This window comes from Melozone crissalis, unplaced genomic scaffold, assembly GCF_028551555.1.
Source record: "Melozone crissalis strain CALT ecotype California unplaced genomic scaffold, PUWL_Pcris_2 ptg000041l_1, whole genome shotgun sequence".
NCBI lineage: Eukaryota > Metazoa > Chordata > Aves > Passeriformes > Passerellidae > Melozone > Melozone crissalis.
Window position 1 is genome coordinate 2,855,424 of NW_026535819.1, and position 16,727 is coordinate 2,872,150.

At 55.7% G+C, this 16,727-nt stretch overlaps 1 protein-coding gene, 1 long non-coding RNA gene and 2 other non-coding genes across 4 annotated transcripts; 1 reads left to right on the plus strand and 3 right to left on the minus strand.

Annotated features, from left to right (window-relative positions):
* The first annotated feature begins 5,715 nt into the window (after positions 1 to 5,715).
* On the plus strand, positions 5,716 to 12,037 carry DIPK1B (divergent protein kinase domain 1B). The gene is made up of 5 exons (XM_054284372.1): positions 5,716 to 5,829; positions 8,051 to 8,185; positions 9,365 to 9,472; positions 9,598 to 9,774; positions 10,259 to 12,037. Exons 1-5 carry the CDS (start codon positions 5,767 to 5,769, stop codon positions 11,069 to 11,071), a joined length of 1,296 nt encoding a protein of 431 aa, XP_054140347.1. The 5' UTR covers positions 5,716 to 5,766; the 3' UTR covers positions 11,072 to 12,037.
* A 2,590-nt stretch (positions 12,038 to 14,627) lies between these two features.
* Positions 14,628 to 14,761, minus strand: LOC128942212 (small nucleolar RNA SNORA17). The gene has a single exon (XR_008483600.1). It is a non-coding gene; the product is annotated as a small nucleolar RNA SNORA17 (small nucleolar RNA).
* A 63-nt stretch (positions 14,762 to 14,824) lies between these two features.
* LOC128942117 (uncharacterized) lies at positions 14,825 to 16,286 on the minus strand. The gene is made up of 3 exons (XR_008483592.1): positions 16,113 to 16,286; positions 15,531 to 15,637; positions 14,825 to 14,837 (listed from the first exon to the last, which is right to left on the minus strand). It is a non-coding gene; the product is annotated as an uncharacterized LOC128942117 (long non-coding RNA).
* On the minus strand, positions 15,151 to 15,284 carry LOC128942211 (small nucleolar RNA SNORA17). The gene has a single exon (XR_008483599.1). It is a non-coding gene; the product is annotated as a small nucleolar RNA SNORA17 (small nucleolar RNA).
* Positions 16,287 to 16,727: the final 441 nt, after the last annotated feature.

Below are 16,727 nucleotides of genomic sequence, written 5' to 3' on the forward strand. Positions count from 1 at the left end.
TGGATTCCATGAAAAGGCACACCTGGTCTGGATTCAGCTGGTGGTGCTGAGTTCTGGGTGTGTCTCTGGGGTTGGACTGCCAGGTGTTTATGGGCTGTGTGTGCCCCACCTGTGCAACCTGAGCCAGCAATCTCATCCCCTCCTCTCCTGCAGCCCTGTGCTGTGGATGTGTGGCTGTAATTACAGGAACGAGGAAGATCCTGTTTCCCTGGGGATCTGCAGTACTGACCACCGCAAAGTGGGACACTGGGGCTCTGGGAGTCGAGGCAAGGTGTGCCCACAAAGGGACACTGATGTCCACTGGAATCTCCATCCCTGCCTCCCAAAGGACATTTCCCTTTCTCTGCAGCTTCCCATGGCACCTTCTGGGTACAGGCCCTGTTGGCTGAGCCACGCTCTCTCCCCAGGCTGAGTGTGGCATTCCTGGGTTGCCAGACCTGCCAGCACTGTGTCACAGGGTGTGCCAGCTCTGTGGCACACAGCAGGACTGAAGGGCCTTTGGGCTAAGTCCAGGTGTGCCATTGGTGTGCGTCACAGGGCTGCTCCTGGAGCTGGGCTCAGCCATGGCAGCACCAGCACCTCCCCAGCCCAGATCACCCTGAGCCTCTGGTTGTTCTGCTGGTGCCAGAACCACCACCTTTGAAGATGATCCCATCCTCCTGCTCCTGTGCAGGTCTCCTGCCCCCTTCTCTGCCTCTCCAAGGCAAAATAGGCTCTAGCACCTGCACAGACACTTGCTGGGGCTGAGCACAGGAGCTGCTGGAGAAGGAAAAGGCGCGTTGCCACCACGGAGCAGTGGAAATGTACTGACACCGCAGGGCAGGGCGGGAGGGAGTGGAGCAGCCCGGGGTGCTTTCAGCACAAAGACTGTTTTCTGTGAACAGCTCCAGTCTTGCCACAGGAATGAATTTGGGCTGGGGCTGAGCTCACACAGGGCTGGATCCCAGAACAGGCTGCTGGGATTGGCTGCACCACGGCCAGGCAGCAGCTCTGTTTAGTAGAAGCACAACATGAAACCAGCACCCAGGGTGAAATCAGTGCCCGTCTCTTCCTGGGGTGCCTGTGTGGGAACAGAGGGGCTGGGCAATTGCTGGGTAGGATGCTAGGGTACCTGGAATTGGATGCCACAAGCTCCCCAGGTGCTGCCCTCTCATTACACAGCCCTGATGGAGCTGCCAGTGTGTTGCAACTGGCTCAGGATCTCCTCCAAGTGCCAGAGTCCAGCACAAGGTGAATTCTTTTCCTGGCACACCTCCCTGGAAATAAACCACACACACCTCAGCAGGCTAAAATCCACACGGGGAATATGTCTGCATGAAACAAACAGTTGCTCTCTCTCTGTTTCCTCTGTTATTGATTAATGCCTCTTAATGACTCTGACCTCAAAAAATCTTGTAGTTGCCGCCTGTCACAGGAGATCAATGGAGCAGCATTAGCAGGAGATAGAGGCAAACTGTCCCAGGTGAGCTCTCTGCCGAGGCCAATCTGGGAGCAGCACAATCAATAGTTCAGCATGACCTCTCCCTCTTGCTTGCTTTTTTTCTCCTTGAGCTGGTTGGGCAATAAAGTCTGCTCTGAGCTTTCACCAGGACTAGATTATAACTATCCAAATTGATCTGATCTGTAAAGGATAAAAGGGCCTCTTAAGCCAGCTGTCTGCACTGGCAAAACTCAAGAGGCTGAGCAGACAGGGTCAGACCCTCATTAATTCCTGGATGCTTGGGACCCTGCTCATGCCATGCGTGAAGGCTGGACCACAGTGCTGGAGGGAGTCAATTAGTCATGACAAATCCAATCCGACTTCTCCCCCAGAGCTTTCCCAGTCACTTGGCTGTGCTGCTGGTGCCTTTTCATGAGCGCATCGTCATTGAAGCCACCATGCCCTGTCCCTCCCATGCTCTTTTTGTGATACCTCCTTGTTTCTCTTATTACCCTTTCTCCAGGGAGAAATTGTGCTGAGGAGGGAGAGCCCTTTGTTGATTCACACACTGGGAGATGCTGCAGTGAGCAGATGTGTCCCAGGTGGAGCATGGGACATAGGAGCTGAAGAGGGGATTCTCCTTTGCTCAGACAGCCACTGCCTTCTTGAAAACCCTCTGCACACCAACCCTCCAAACTGCAGCCTCTCTCCTCACTGAAACTGATATGCAGGGAGCACCTGGAAGATGAATGTTAACTTAAAAACCATGTCCAGAGCTGCTCATCCCACCTGTGCATCTCTGTCTCTTCTGAGGCCAGCTGAGCCCCGTGCCTGCTCCAAGGAATGTCTCCCTGGCCAAGCCTGACTTTGGGAGCCAAATGCCCAGGGTGAAAGCCGTGCCCTGGCTGTAGAGTGGAAAGGCTGGGGGCTGGCATGGGCACTGGTGAGGGAGGAATCCCTGGGCTGTGTCTCCCAGAGAGTGACCTGATGATGAATAACTCCATAATCAAAGCCAGTGCAGGGATCTGCTTGCTCAGCCCCCATCTCCGAGCTCCTTTGCAAGCTCCCTTTCCTCCTTGGCCGGGAAGCGCCCACGGTTGGCACATGATGGAAATCCCAATGAGAGAAGCTCCCCTTCCAGAGCCAGCTCCGCAGGGCTCCCAGCCACAGCCACCACCCTTTGCCTTTAACCCCAGCACTGCCTGCAGAGCCCTTGAGCTTCTTCTCTTCCCCCTCATAGTTCAGGGCCAGGGACATCCCTGGGGTGTCCCCAGCCCCAGTGGATGGTGGTGAATGAAGGATGAGACCCCCAAACAGTTCCCAGCAATCCAGGAGCTCTGTGGGGGCTGCAATCCTGGCCCAAAGCATCCACCGAGCCCCAGCACCCCCATTCAACCCCCCTTAACTTCGTAGTGCCTAATTACAAGTAGCGGGGATTCGGAGAGGAAGCAGAGGGGGCGAGCACAGGACAGATTGGAGGGAAGATTGTGCTGGGGGTGGCAGGGCTGTCAAGCCAGAAACACAAGAGCTGATTAGCATTTCTAATTATAACCGCTGCGCTGAGCCCGGCAGGCCCGGCAGGCAGCAGAGGCAGCTGACGGGCTGTGCAGAGCCAGCTGTGGATGCCACGCAGGAAGCGCGGGCGATCAGCTCAAATCCTTCAGAGATGCACAGAAAAGAGCATTAAAGCCTGCATCCATCATCTCCGGGGCTGCGGCGCTGCCTGGGAATGCCGGGTGCCATCGGGGCAGAAATCCCTCTGGTGTGTGGCCACGGGGCAGAGGAGAGGGGGCAGAGCATGTGCCCCTATTTTGGTTTGGGGTCCTGCACCCCCCTGCTGGCAGCAGCACTGCGGGCGATGGCACTGGGCCGTCCCCAGCTGTCACCCAACGCTGACACCCCACCCAGAGGATGCTGGGCAGCTCAGGATGCTCTGGAGGGGATGGCAGCCACCCATGGGGGTCCCTGCTCACGAGTCAAGGCTGCCCTGCACTGCTGTTAGCTCTGGCTGGAGATCATTTACTCATTATCATTTAGTCAGACAAACATTGCGGGCCAGCAAATGACCGCTGCAGGGCTGTGCCTGCCCGCCACTGCCATGTCCCGAGGGCACCGTGCTCTTGGGGACGTGCCCGCAGAGCCACCGCCTGGCAGGGAAGTGAGCAGAGGCCAGCGGGCGGCACGCTGCGGGCTTAGCTGGGATTAGCAGGGCTTTGACCAGGAGAAACTGAAGCGACTTAATCAAGGCAGCGAGAGAAAGAATTCCCAGGGAGGAGCTGAGCGCTGGCTGATCCCGGCATCTTCTGGATGCTGACAGCGCCTGCGGGAGCATTTTCCCCACCTTCGAGCTACAACAGCTCTGGGTGCCTGCCTGGTGCTGGAGCCCCTCCTGGCAGTGCCAGGAGAATTTTGGAGAGGGGAGAGACCCCTTGCACAGGGGCAGCAGCCCTGGTGGTGCATCCCTGGTCCCAGGTGCCTGGGATGGAAACCAGAGATGGGCACCATGGGGAGAGATCTCACTTCCCTTCTGTGTTGAATATAAGGTACCATCACACCTGCAGAATTTTTATTACTCTTTTGATTGGATTAATTAATCATTCAGTGATAACTGCTCATTAGGCATTCTAACAATCAATACTAATCACTTAATTACTTGGCGTATTACAGCTTGGGATGGTCTGCTCATTCCTAATTAGATTCGCTGGACAATCCACCCCTGAATTTTGCAGAGCCCCACAGCAGAATTCTGTGGATTTCAAGGCATCCTCAGCCCTGGCCCAGGTGTGTCATTCCCCATCTCCATCGAGGGTTCTTCCCCCACTCTTGGCCTCCAAAATCAGGGTTCAAGTCAGAAGGGGCTGCAGGAGCAGGGTGAGCAGGGAGTGTGGAATGCATCCAGCAATGCACCTTCCCATCCCTGCTGTTTCCCAAATTACCAACCCCAACAGCAAAAATAAATCTCAGAGGCTCTTCTTCTTTCCTGTCTTAATTAACACTAAAAATAAGAACCTGCTGCAGAACCATCCTGGCTTCAGTGGGATGGTAAAACCTTCCTTGACAGGGGCTGTGGGTGGCCGAGGTGACATTCACTGTCCCTGTCCCTGTCACCGCTGCGGGCAATGTCAGCCCAGTCCACACAGAGGTCAGGGCTCAGCACTGGAGCAGCAGGGACCTCCTCGGGGTTAAAAGCAGGCAGCAAACACGCTGCAGGATTTGGGAGGTTACAGGCAGTTTTGTGTGATGCTCCTTATCCATCACCATTATTTGGATTAGTCCAGCAAAGGCTTTTGCTCATTAGGCCCTGATAACTCAGTGCTTGGCGCTCACACTGAGCGGGGATCTGGGCTGGCAGTGACCAGCTTGTTTTCAAGGGTCATTTTGAGCCAAATTTAAAAAGAAGGAGCAACCTGAGCCATGAAAAGGGGGCAACGGATAATCTGAAGATTTGCTGATAGCAGGCAAGGAATTATCTTAACAATGCCCTCGTGACTGAGTCTCCCAGATCATTTCCCATCATATTATTTTCTCCATGTCCCCCTTGCTCTAACGTGCCTGTGCACACAGGATCCCCTGGATGGGGCTGTCCCTGGCCTGTCAAAGTCTTGCTGTGATGTTTTCCCACTTGTCTGCAGTGCAAACAGGGAGGACCAGCCAGTGCTGCTACTGGGATTCAGGGTGGGGAAAATACAGCAAGGAGGAGAAGGAGCGGAGGTGATGGCAGGGCTCAGGCCAGAGGGGTACAGCCCCGAGCTGTGCTCACAGGTTACCTGCTATGGGTAACGAGGAGGGAGTCTGGCCCTCTGCCACCCAAAATGGCTTTGAATACACCTGGAGCTGCTGTGAGTGCTGGGGGCCAGGTGGGATCAGCATCTCCACAGACTGCTCGGCCAGGATCATCAGCCGGGGCTGGGAGAGCCCCTGTGTGGTGGGGTGAGCCCGGGGATGGGATTCCCGAGTGGGTAGAACCCCCGAACACGGGATGGGCACGGCCATGAGATCCTCAAGCGGGATGCTCGGGTGGATGGGGCATGAGCCCCGCGGGCGGGATGCCCAGATGCGCAGCGCGGGGTTGGATTGACCGAGCGGGGCCGCGGCCGCAGCACCCCCGGCTCCCCGGGCTGCGGCGGAGCTGCGAGCGCCGCCCCCGCCTCCCGCACCGCCCCGCGCCGGGCGGAGCCGCCGAGCCCCGCGGGCCGGGCCGGGCGCTGCGGCGGAGCGAGCGGCGCGCCTGGGCCCCCCTTGCCGGGACCCCGGCCCGCCCCGGCCCCGGCGGCGCTGCGGGGGCCGCGGCCGCCCCGGCCATGCCCCCCGGAGCCTGAGGCCCGCGGCCGCGGGGCGCCCGCAGCATGCGGAGGATCCGGCGGCTGGTGCATCTGGTGCTGTTCTGCCCCTTCTCCAAGGGCCTGCAGGTACCGGCGGAGCGAGGATGCGCCGGGATGGAGGATGCGGGCTCGGGGATGCGCCGGGCCGGGGAGATGCGCTGGGATGTGCTGGGATGCGGGCTCGGGGATGCCCGTCTCCGCATGCTGGCACCGGCCGTGCACAAAGGGACGCTCCGCCTCGGCTGCCCCGACGCCGGTGCAAGGAGCTCGGGGCCGGGCACCGGCACATCGGGGGTCGGGAGCGGCAGCCGGGGCCGCAGCGGTTGCATAACCCGCGCCCGCTCCGCCGTGCCGGAGCCGGGGAGCAGCGGGGCAGCCCAGCCCGCAGCGCTGGGTGAAGCCGCCGATGCAGCAGGGCAGGGATGGCTCCTTCCTTCTCTTTCTTTCTTTATTTTCCCTCCTCTTCCCATCCCTGAGCTTCCGAGGGCCGGGCACCTCCCTCAGATCTCCAGGGATGCTGGGGATGCCAGGGATGCTGGAATTGGTTTTCTCTGCAGCCTGGAATGGGAAAGCCTGACTGTGGCAGAGATCCTGTACCAGAGGGGTTATCCCGGAGGGGATGAGAGAGGGGATGCCCGGTGGGCAGAGGTGGGTGCAGAGCTGGGAGTGCTGTGGAACAACCCCCGTGTTCCCCGGGGAGCCACAGGGATGGAGCAGGATTTTGTTGATGCTGCATCCATTTTGCCTTTGAAGTCAGCCCCAGCCCAAAGTCACTTTCATATCCTCCAGAGTCACTCTAAAACTAAACACAGCAACTCTCACAGGGTGACACCCTTCAGTGCAGGGAAGGCAATGGGGAGAGAATCCCCTGTGCCTTGAGACTGAGGCACTGGAGGAACCCTCAAAATCCAAGCAAATCTCAGGGGAACCTCTCATTGAAATGCATCCCCCACTCCCACATTTCTTTCCACCCTTTAGGGGATGATGAAGCCAGAGCTCTCCATGCCATGTTCAGGCAGCAGTCCTGACTCCCCTTCTGCTACAGGATGGATTCTAAGTCAGAATAAGTAAAAAGTGACATTTTGGCTATTCCAGGGTTTTCCAAGACCTATCTCTAGTGGGAAGTCCCTGGAAAAGCCCCTTTACTGAGTTTTGGGGGGCTCCTGTGCTGGGGGGATCTCAAGGTCTCAGTGTGCCTGACTTCAGGGCCATGGGCTGCTTTTCAGCTCACAGGAGCAGCCACCTACACTTTGTCTTTGCCAAGTCCTGGCTGTGCTTGGCTTCTCTTTAATTTAATTTCATGTTAATTAGCGGTGCCATTGCTTCACAGGCAAGCTGGACACCCAGGTCCTCTTCACACTTTAGGGTTTCCAATTAGTGGGAGAAATGTCACGATCTCGAGGCAGACCTGCCTGCTCTCACCCTCTCTGCCCATTCCTGTGGCTCCCACAGCCCTGACAGCTCCTGCAAAGAGGCTGAGGAGGAGCATTTTGGAGTGGGGAGTGGTTTTGGGCTACAAGACCCAAGCGAGGATCCTTGGCAGGTTTTAAAGGTGCTGCACCCATCCAGATCCAGCCCTATCCCAGCAGCAGGTCATGAGGAGGGTTTGGAGGTGGTCAAAGGCCAGGGATTCTGTAGAATTACCTACAGAAAAGGGATGGAAGGGTTTGTTTAGTGCAAGGATTCATTCCCTGCCCTCTGGAACTGCTGGGATCTGCTCCGTTACACAAGCCAGGTGAGCAGCCTCTCTTGCAGGAGGCCAGATGGCAGCAGTGCTGCTGTGCCAGGTCAGGGGGGAGGAAACAAAGCCAAAAACCCAAAATCCTGCTGAGAGCCTCCGAGTTGTTTGCACAGAGCATCACCTGTGAGCTCCCAGGTTTGTTACTCACCCACTCCCACACGAAAACTGCTGCTGGGGGCTTCCCCTGCCTGTGGGGCTTTGTAAAGGGGGGTTCTGCTGAGAGGGGTCCCCCCAAACAGGAGCAGAGCTCCTGCAGCCCCACTGGGATACCCCAGCCTTGCACAGGGCAGGAGAGCGGGAGGATGTGGCCACAGCTCCCAGGCATGCACAGCATCCAGCTCCTTGCAGCCCAGCCTGCTAATCCCCCTGCTTTTAGGGAATTTTAAGTGACCTACTTGCAGCAGGAGTTGCATAAGAGACTGATGAATATATATATAAAAAAGGCTGAAGGTTTCCCCAGCGCTCAGGTCGGTCTGTGTGGCACAGCCGTCCTTGGCCAGCTGTGCTGCCCTGGGCAATGCCCTGCCCTTCCAAAAGGGTTTCAACAGCGTTTCCTTTGCCTTGCAGGGCCGCCTCCCGGGCATCAAGGTGAAGTACCTGCTGGTGGTGTGGCTGGGCATCTTCGTGGGCAGCTGGGTGGCCTACATGCACTACGCGTCCTACTCGGAGCTGTGCCGCGGCCACGTCTGCCGGATGATCATCGTGAGTGGCAGCACAGCCCCCCGGCTCCTGTCCTGCTTGGGGCTGTGGGAGCCCCAGAGCTGGGAGGAGGAGCCCTCCTGGCAGCTGCTGTCCCTGACATAACACGGATCTCGGAGCAGGAGGGGTGACCTTACCCTGCCAGGGTGACGGTGAAACAATTCTGAGATGGCAGAGGGAAGCAGCCAGGGCAGGCGTGGGCACATCCATGTCTGTCCAGATGAAGCTGGAATGGCAGGGCAGGGAGCAGGATCTGTGGGCAGGGACAGCATCACACCAGTCCCCTCTGGGCTCTGCAGAGCAGGAGGAAAAAGGGAGCACTCAGTCCATGGTACCTGTCTGTGGCTGCTGAGGAGCCCTAAGGAAAGCAGCAGAGCTCTGTGTGGCTGCCTGGCTCTGTGTGTTTTGCCCTGTTTGGGGTTTGCAGTGTAGTTCCATGGGTTTGTAGTACGTTCCATGTTCCCCATGGCATGTCCCCAGGAGTGCTGTGTGTGCCCCTGGCATGGGAGTGGGTCTCAGCCCAGCCCAGGAGAGGAGGGGGAGCTGGGCTGTGTCAGAACAAGCCTCGTTGATCAATCCCTCAGCAGAGAAGGGAGGCAGGAATTGCCATAACAACAGCAACGATCGTTTAATTTGATTTTCTGCCTGACTCCGACCGCGGGGTCTTGGGCGCTAATTCCTGCTTGGAGCTGGGGCTTCCAGGCTCCGTGTCTGGCCGTGTCCTCTGTGAGCAGGTCCAAGGGTTAATTCCCATCCACAGCAGAAAAAAAAGGGAAAAGATGCAGTGAATGTCTGCAGCTCCAGCTTCCAGCCCTGAGGCTGCTGTGCCCTCGCCGAGCAGCTGCAGAGCTGCAGCCTCTCCTGCCCAGGGATGTCTCCAGCTCCAGCCTGGCCATGGATCAGCCATGTCTGTCCCTGTCCCTGCCACCCCCTAGACTGGGGCGAGCCTGGTTCTGCTGAGCAGCCTGAGCCTGTGCTTCCTCACCCAACTCCATGCTGCCCTCTCCTCCAGTCAGGAAGTTCTCCCAAACCCCTGGATTAGCAGCAGCAGCATCCAGGAACAAATCCCTGAGATCCCTCCAGCAGCACAGGGGTCCCTGCCAGCCCAAGGCACTGAGCCATCCCTAAGGGCCAGTAGAAATCTGTCCCTGCTGAGCTCCTCTCTGTCCTTGCCCTCCCCAGTGTGACCAGTACAAGAAAGGGATCATTTCTGGCTCCACGTGCAAGGACCTGTGTGAGGAGCGCGGCCTCCTGTTCCAGCACTGCCTCTCCTCCTCCCCCAGCCAGCAGGTAGGTCCGTGCCCTCCAGCCATGCCAGGGCGGGGCACAGCCCCAAACCCTGCACATCTCCCCTGTGCCCATCCCAAACCAGCACCCAGCTCCCTCCTCCTGCTGTGCCCCTCCCTGTGCTCCAGGTGTACAGAGGGCTCTGGAGGGACAGGGAGGTGATCATCAAATGCGGCATCAGGGAAGCCCTGAGGGCCGAGAGCCGCCCGGACTCTGTGCCCAGGAGGGACGTGGTGCTCTTCGACAAACCCACCCGGGGAACCTCCATGGACGAGTTCAAGGAGATGCTCCTCAACTTCCTGAAGGTCAGTGCAGGGCCCTGTGGGATCCACAGCCCTCAGAAACACCAACTGTGTTTTTCCTTCCCTTTGAACGAGAGCTCCTCCATCCTGTGCCCCCCGTCCACTGGCACTGCTGGTGCCAGTGCCATGCACTGATGAGTGGAGGAAATGAGTTCTTATCTGTGAGATTTCAGTAGCAGCATCTCTGGAGGTGGCTGTGCCACGGCTGTGGGTGGCATCTGTGCTGGGCAGAGATGATTTGGTGGTCCTGGTAGTTTCCCCTCTTGGGGCTTCTGCAGCAGTGGTGGGATTCCAGCTCTAGAGCAGCCCTGAGGCTGGTAAAATTCTGCTGGAGCTGGATGCCCACACGTTGTGTGGCATTTTCTGGAGTGTCACCATTTCCTCCCCTCCCCAGCTCAGTTCTTTGCTCCCCCAGTTCTGTTTTGTGATGTGACACCCAAACACGGAGAGCTGTGAGGGTCTGATGCCAATTTTGTGCTGTTTGCAGTCCAAGCTGGGGGATCAGCCATCTCTTCCCGCCCTGGTGAGCCGGATCATCACCATGGCAGACGTGAACCGTGACGGGAAGGTGTCCCTGGCAGAGGCCAAATCCATCTGGGCGCTGCTCCAGCTCAACGAGTTCCTGCTCATGTTCTCCTTGCACGAGAAGGAGCACACGGCCAAGCTGCTGGGGCACTGTGGGGACCTTTACGTCACCGAGAAGATCCCCCACACCTCCCTGTACGGGGTGGATGTCCCCCCTTTCCTGCAGTCCCTGCTGCCTTCCCTCGCCCACCAGCTCATCCACCAGTGGTTTGCGCCGGCCTGGCCCCGGCGCGCCAAGATCGCCATCGGCCTCCTGGAGTTCGTGGAGGAAATCTTCCACGGGACCTACGGCAGCTTCTACATCTGCGAGAGCAGCCTCAGGAACGTGGGCTACAACGACAAGTTCGACTTCAAGATGGTCAACCTGCGCAAGGTGGCCACGGAGATGACAATCAGAGGCTTCCTCAAGGGCCGGCACTGTGAGCAGAACGGGGACTGCACCTACGGGCGGGACTGCACGGCCACGTGTGACAAGCTCCTGAAGCAGTGCAAGAGCGACGTGGTGCAGCCCAACCTGGCCAAGGTGTGCGGGCTGCTGCAGGACTATCTGCTCTATGGAGCTCCCCTGGAGCTGAAGGAAGAGCTGCAGAAACAGCTCCGAACTTGCATGACCCTCAGTGGCCTGGCCAGCCAGATGGAAGTGCACCACTCCCTCGTGCTCAACAACCTCAAGACCTTGCTCTGGAAGAAGATTTCCAACACCAAATATTCCTAACGGGGGAAGCACGGCCCTGGAATTTCCAATCTGTGAGCTTGGAGTGAGGTCCATGGGCTGAAGGCCTGTTTCTCCATCCTCTCCTCCCCAGGAAAAACACCCCCTGCACAGGGAGTTCAGCAGAGCTGCAGCCCCTTCTCCTTCATGGAAAACCAACATCATGACTTGCACCACCCAGCAGCATCAGGGATGGGTTGGCAGGAGCAGAGCTGGGACACGGAGCTGGGCTGAGCAGGCTTGGGGGAGGAAGGAGACGCGGAAAGGGATGAGGAAGCAGAGCCCAGCTGGATGCATCAAACTGTTCCTTGATGAGCAGGAAAGCAGAGCAAAGCGATGGGAATGAATCATTCATGCTGTACTTGTCACATCTCCTTTTGAGGAACGGCTCTGATGTAAATAAACAGCTTTTACGTGAATCACACCCGTCCATCAATAGCCAAACAGCAGCCTGTTAAGTACCAGCTTGTTTGTGATCTAAAAAGGAGGGAAAGGTAGATTTCCCCTTTCAAAGCCTCTCCTTAAGTGTCTGAGTCATCTGCCATCAGCTCCAGCTGTCACACAGGAAGCAGATCAGCTGTCTGGTGCACCGTGGAGAATCGTGGCAGTGCTTTGGTTCCGTTTTTAAGTGCCTGACCCTGACGGTGATGCCGAGGCTTGTGAGAGGCTCCCCCCAGCTGCTCCTGCCCCCGGTCCGGAATTGGCAGCACAAGCCATTCCCTCACGTGTCCGCTCTGGAAGCGGCCGAGGCCAAGGATGGCTTAAAGGCAAAGGGCTAAACACGAACGTTGTGACCCCTCCGTGTGCTCGGGTGTCACTGCCCACCACGCTCAGAGCAGGGATAAGCCAACCCCTCCGTTTAATTCTCCAAAAACTAAGCTGGGCTTGCCCTGCAGAGGTTGAAGGTTAATACCAGAATAATCCAGTGCTTCTCTCATTATTAAAATGAATTTCCAGGCAAAGCTTTTAGCAGGTCTCCAGACATTTTTTTTTTTGGCTGTGTCTGTGCTCCCACTATGGCTGTTTCCTTGAAATGCTCAATTATAGCAATCTTACAGCTCTGGGCAGGGAGGAAGAGCTGGATAAACTCCCCCAAGGTTGCTCTGTTCCCAGCACAGCCATATTCCTGCTGCTGGAGCATGTGCTGCTTCTCCTGCCAACAATTCCTTAGGGAAGCGAGCGTGTAGCTGATGTGCAATCACAAAATAAAAATACACCTGACACTGCAGCAAATTCAGGAGCCCTTTGGGGACAAAAGATCAGGATTTTCCTTCTGTTGGTTCTTTAGGCTCCTCATCACCTCTCACTGGGCAGATTTTGGTGTCAGGAGTGCTCTGTGTCCAGCAGAGCTCAGTCCCTGCTGAGGAGTGGCCTGTGGAACGTGATTTTCCATGCAGGTGAGCACTCCCAAGGATTCTGTGTTTGAAGGGCTCCTCAGCCTGGATTGGGTATGGGCACAGCCAAGGTCCTGTCTGCAGGTGCAGGGAGGGAAGGCAGGGCTGGAATTCCCTGGAATTCAGCAAGGATGCTCCAGGCTCCTCATCCCCTGTCCTGCATCCCCATGGCAACAGCTCCCCTGGCAAACCCAGCTCCTCCTGCCATTGCAGAGGAATCCAAGCCCCTGCCAAAATCCCCTCCTCAGGGTGGCAGAAAAGCCATTTTCCGTCCTTCCCTCCATTGTTTACTCCCACTAAATCCCTGCTGTTTCCTTCCCTCAAAGCAGTGCTAAAGCACCTGGAGAGCTGGAGGAAAACAATTTCCCCAACATCAGAACCTCTCTAAATGTTTATGAAGAGGTGGCTCCTGCAGCTGAGGGACCAGGCCCTGACAGTTTAATTGAAATAAAGACACTTGTGACAACAATTGTTCCATTAATGCACATCCCCTGTGGCCCTGGACACTCCCAGGAATTCTGCTCACCACTAATAAAAAGCACAAAGTGAGTGCAGTTTACAAACCACTCAGGGATACAGGAGAGAAATGAGTCAAGGCAAAGCTGTTTTACACTTAAATTCCTCCAGATTCCCCACAGGAGATGGAAGAAAAGCCAGGACACTCCAAGACTGATACTCTGATCTCACTGGATCCCCTCTGTGCCCAAGAGGATGGAGGTAAAACCTGGAATTGCTTTAAAACAATCCTAAATTCTCATATCCACAAAGTCTTACATCCTAGAATGGTTAAAAAATAGCATTACAAACACACAGCATAATCCTTTCAGTCTTGTAGGTGGCATCTTTATTTAGGATTTTTTTTATTTAAATCCTTCTTAACCATGTAGAGAAAACACAGATGATCAAGTTTTTAGGAATCTCCAAGCCATCAGACGTGGATGCTGCCAAGCAGTTCTCAGTTTGTCAGACATTCTACAGCTCAAGGCATAATCTGCAAATAAAAAAATAAGGCCCAGGATGTCAGGAAAGTTGAAAAACAGGCAAGAAAAGGGAGCAATAAAGTCAATACTAATTTTGCTAATTAATTAACCCTTGCTATCCATCCAGACTCTGCTGCCCTCATTGTCTTGGGTCTGTCCCAAGAGTTTTCACTTCCCAGAGAAAATAAAGATGAAATATAAAATGAAACATTTTAAGGCTCTGTTATCAGGGTTTACAAGGAAACTTTGAGACAGGGATTTCTTTCAGCCCAGAAGGACATGGCAGGAATTTAGGAGAAGCTCTTTGGCAGGACATCAGAGGGTTTTTGGAAAAGTATCTGGCTGGGGGAGTTGAGGAAAGGGATAATTTAAGAGCAGGATAGCTGGAGCCTGCTCTGGGTTATTCCATCACTCCCCAAAAATCCAAGGTGAGTTTGCCAACCCTGGTGCACAGCCAAGCTATTAATAGTGCAGGGAAAAAAAAATCTGAGCTTATTCCAGCTTTAAAGCCATGACATAAACGAGTCCTGGATGATGAAGGGCTGTGCTATGTACAGAGAGATTTTTAATTCCTCTCTAAACCACTCTCATGTAAAACATTCACGTTTTCCACAGCTCAGAGCCAGTTTTTCCTTCAGCAAAGCAATACCCATGGCCCAGGAGTGCTGCCTGGGGAAGGGCAGTTCCACAAATGCCATCAGGAAAATGTTCATGGTTCTGCTGTGCCTCACAGGGAGCTCTAACGAGACATTCATTAGCACTCAGAGCCCACACAGGACCCCTGGAGGGAGCAAAGCCTGATGAAAAACCCCAAACACGCATTGCAGGGTTAAAAGAAGTTAAGGAATTTAAATAGAAGAGCCACATCCTCAAGCAGAACCACATCCCCACAACCTCATTAACATTCTTCTCCAAAGCCAGTGACTTTTGCCAATTGGAGGGCTCACTTTGCCCCACTGAGGCCCCTCTGGCCCTGTAATGGCCGTTTAATGAGGTTTCCCATTCAGCAGTGCCATTGTCACTCACTGCAAAGCTCAGGGTCACAATCTCGGCGTGCCCAGAGCTGCTCTTGGTGTCCCTCGAGAAGGGACAGTGACAAACAGCACCACTTGGATACAGGGACGGGCTAAAGGGGTGTCCATCCTCCACCATTCCCCATTAAAGAGAGAGCAGGAAAAGAACTGAAATGTCAGGTTGTTGAGCAATCCTGAGAGCTCACAGGGCTCAGAGCACCAGGGAAGACCTCGCCTGTTGCTGTCTGCCACCGAATGACACAGACACGGCACTGCAGCCATGCCTGCAACACGAGATGGGGCAGGGCTGGCACCTCTGGCACTGCAGCTCACCTGGGCAGGGCTGGCACCTCTGGCACTGCAGCTCACCTCTGGTCTGCCTCTGGAAAAGAGAGAAATGCATCGACAGCCTTTAGACACAGCCCCAAGCCTGGTTACACACGTGCTGTTTCACTGGCAGCAGGAATTTAAGAGGTATCAATAACAGCACAGGAGTATTTTTATTTTCTGATATGATAAATTCCTAGTGTTACCACGTGGTTTTACAGATCACTTCCACTTATCCTTCTGTAACACACGTGGCAACCACAGGATCAGAAACTCCACTCTGCACAGAACAGACCCCCCCTTATCCAGACCCCACATTCCAGTCAGTTCAGAGCTGGTTTCCCCTGTCTCCATTGAGGCTGATTAGGGATGTCAGGCTATCAATCACTCTGATTGCTCACGGGGTGCAGAACAAACGAGCGTAGAACATAGCCTGGGTCTCTCTTGCCACTCTTTGACACAAAGATGCCACAGCAGCCATCTCTGCAACGCCAGTGGCAGCCTGGGGGGAGCAAATAACCCAAAACCACTGGAAAAATATAATTATGGGTGGGTGTCCATCACTGCAAGTGTTCAAGGCTTGGCTGGATGCAGCTCTGAGCAGCCTGGGAGAGTGGAAGGAGTTCCTTCCAATCCAAACCATCCCATAATTCTGTTATATTTACAAGAAGATTTTATCACAATTCAAAAGCAGTGCTAGCAAGGTATTTGCTGCATGTGCAGATACCACGTGTAACACTCCACTTACAGTCAGCAAGGTGGCTGAAGTTTCTTGGGCAGCCCCCTCCTGAAGGATCACCCTGCATTTCTGAACTCACACCATCCTGGTCACTTCATCTTTTGTCCACTGCCAGGCTGTAGAAAGAAAAGAAAAACAAAGGAAAAATGTTGTTAATAATGCCTAACAGCCTTCTTTTGGTGAAGCACACCATTTATCTGAAAACCAGAGAATCACAACAGTTAAAAGAACGATATCCACTGAAGATTCATGTTAGCTACTGAAATCGTTGAAAACCTGAAATCCCTGAATTTTCTTCCTTTTTTCAGTGGAGCATATTAAAAAATACACATCTGTGTATGCTTTATATTAGAGATATAAATATACACCTTGCAATATATTCGAGTCACAATATATGGACATATTATTAATATCATATTGATAGATAGATAGATAGATAGATAGATAGATAGATAGATTTTGCTTCTGGCGCACTCCACAACTGCAGATTTGCCGCGCACGTGGCAGCTCCCGGAGCCCCCCGAGCCCCGGGGCCGCTCGGGGCCGGGCCGGGCCGCGGGGCTGAGGGGAAGGGGCCGTTCCCAGCCTCACCTCGCTCGGTTCCTCCCGCCGCAGCCGCTCAGCGCCGGGGCCGGCGGAGAGCGGCACCGGCCATGAAGGGGCCTCGCCAGATCATGGCGGGGAAGGCGCAGCTGTGGAGCCGCCTCCACCAGCACCGGTTTGCTGCGCATGAGGGACGCAGGGTTTCCCGCTGGCCGCGCCGGGAGAGGCCGGTCGCGGTCCGCTCCCAGTCCGGTCCCTCTGAAGCACCGCCACAGCTCCGCTCCCGCCGCCCCGCGCCCGCTGAAAGGGCGATGAAGACCTCACCTCCCCCTTATATAGTGTGTGAACGGCCGCGCCTGCGCACTCGCTCTGCCGCCCGAGAGCGCCCCCTGACGGGCGGGAGGACCCAGCGCCGGGAGAGGGCGGGGCTGGGACCGCTACCGGGGACACGGGATGGGACACGGGACACGGATCCCTGCCCAGGACTGCTCCAGGGCCTCCCACGGAGACACGAGGCTACTAAAAGATGGATATCCCTTTTCTCAGCTGCTCCTGGAGTCCCCCACCTCCCGTGGTGGCAAAGGTTGGGCTCTCAGCGTGTCCCGGGACAAACTGGGGACCCTCCAAACCCCACTGGGGATCCTCTCATCCTGCATCAGGCAC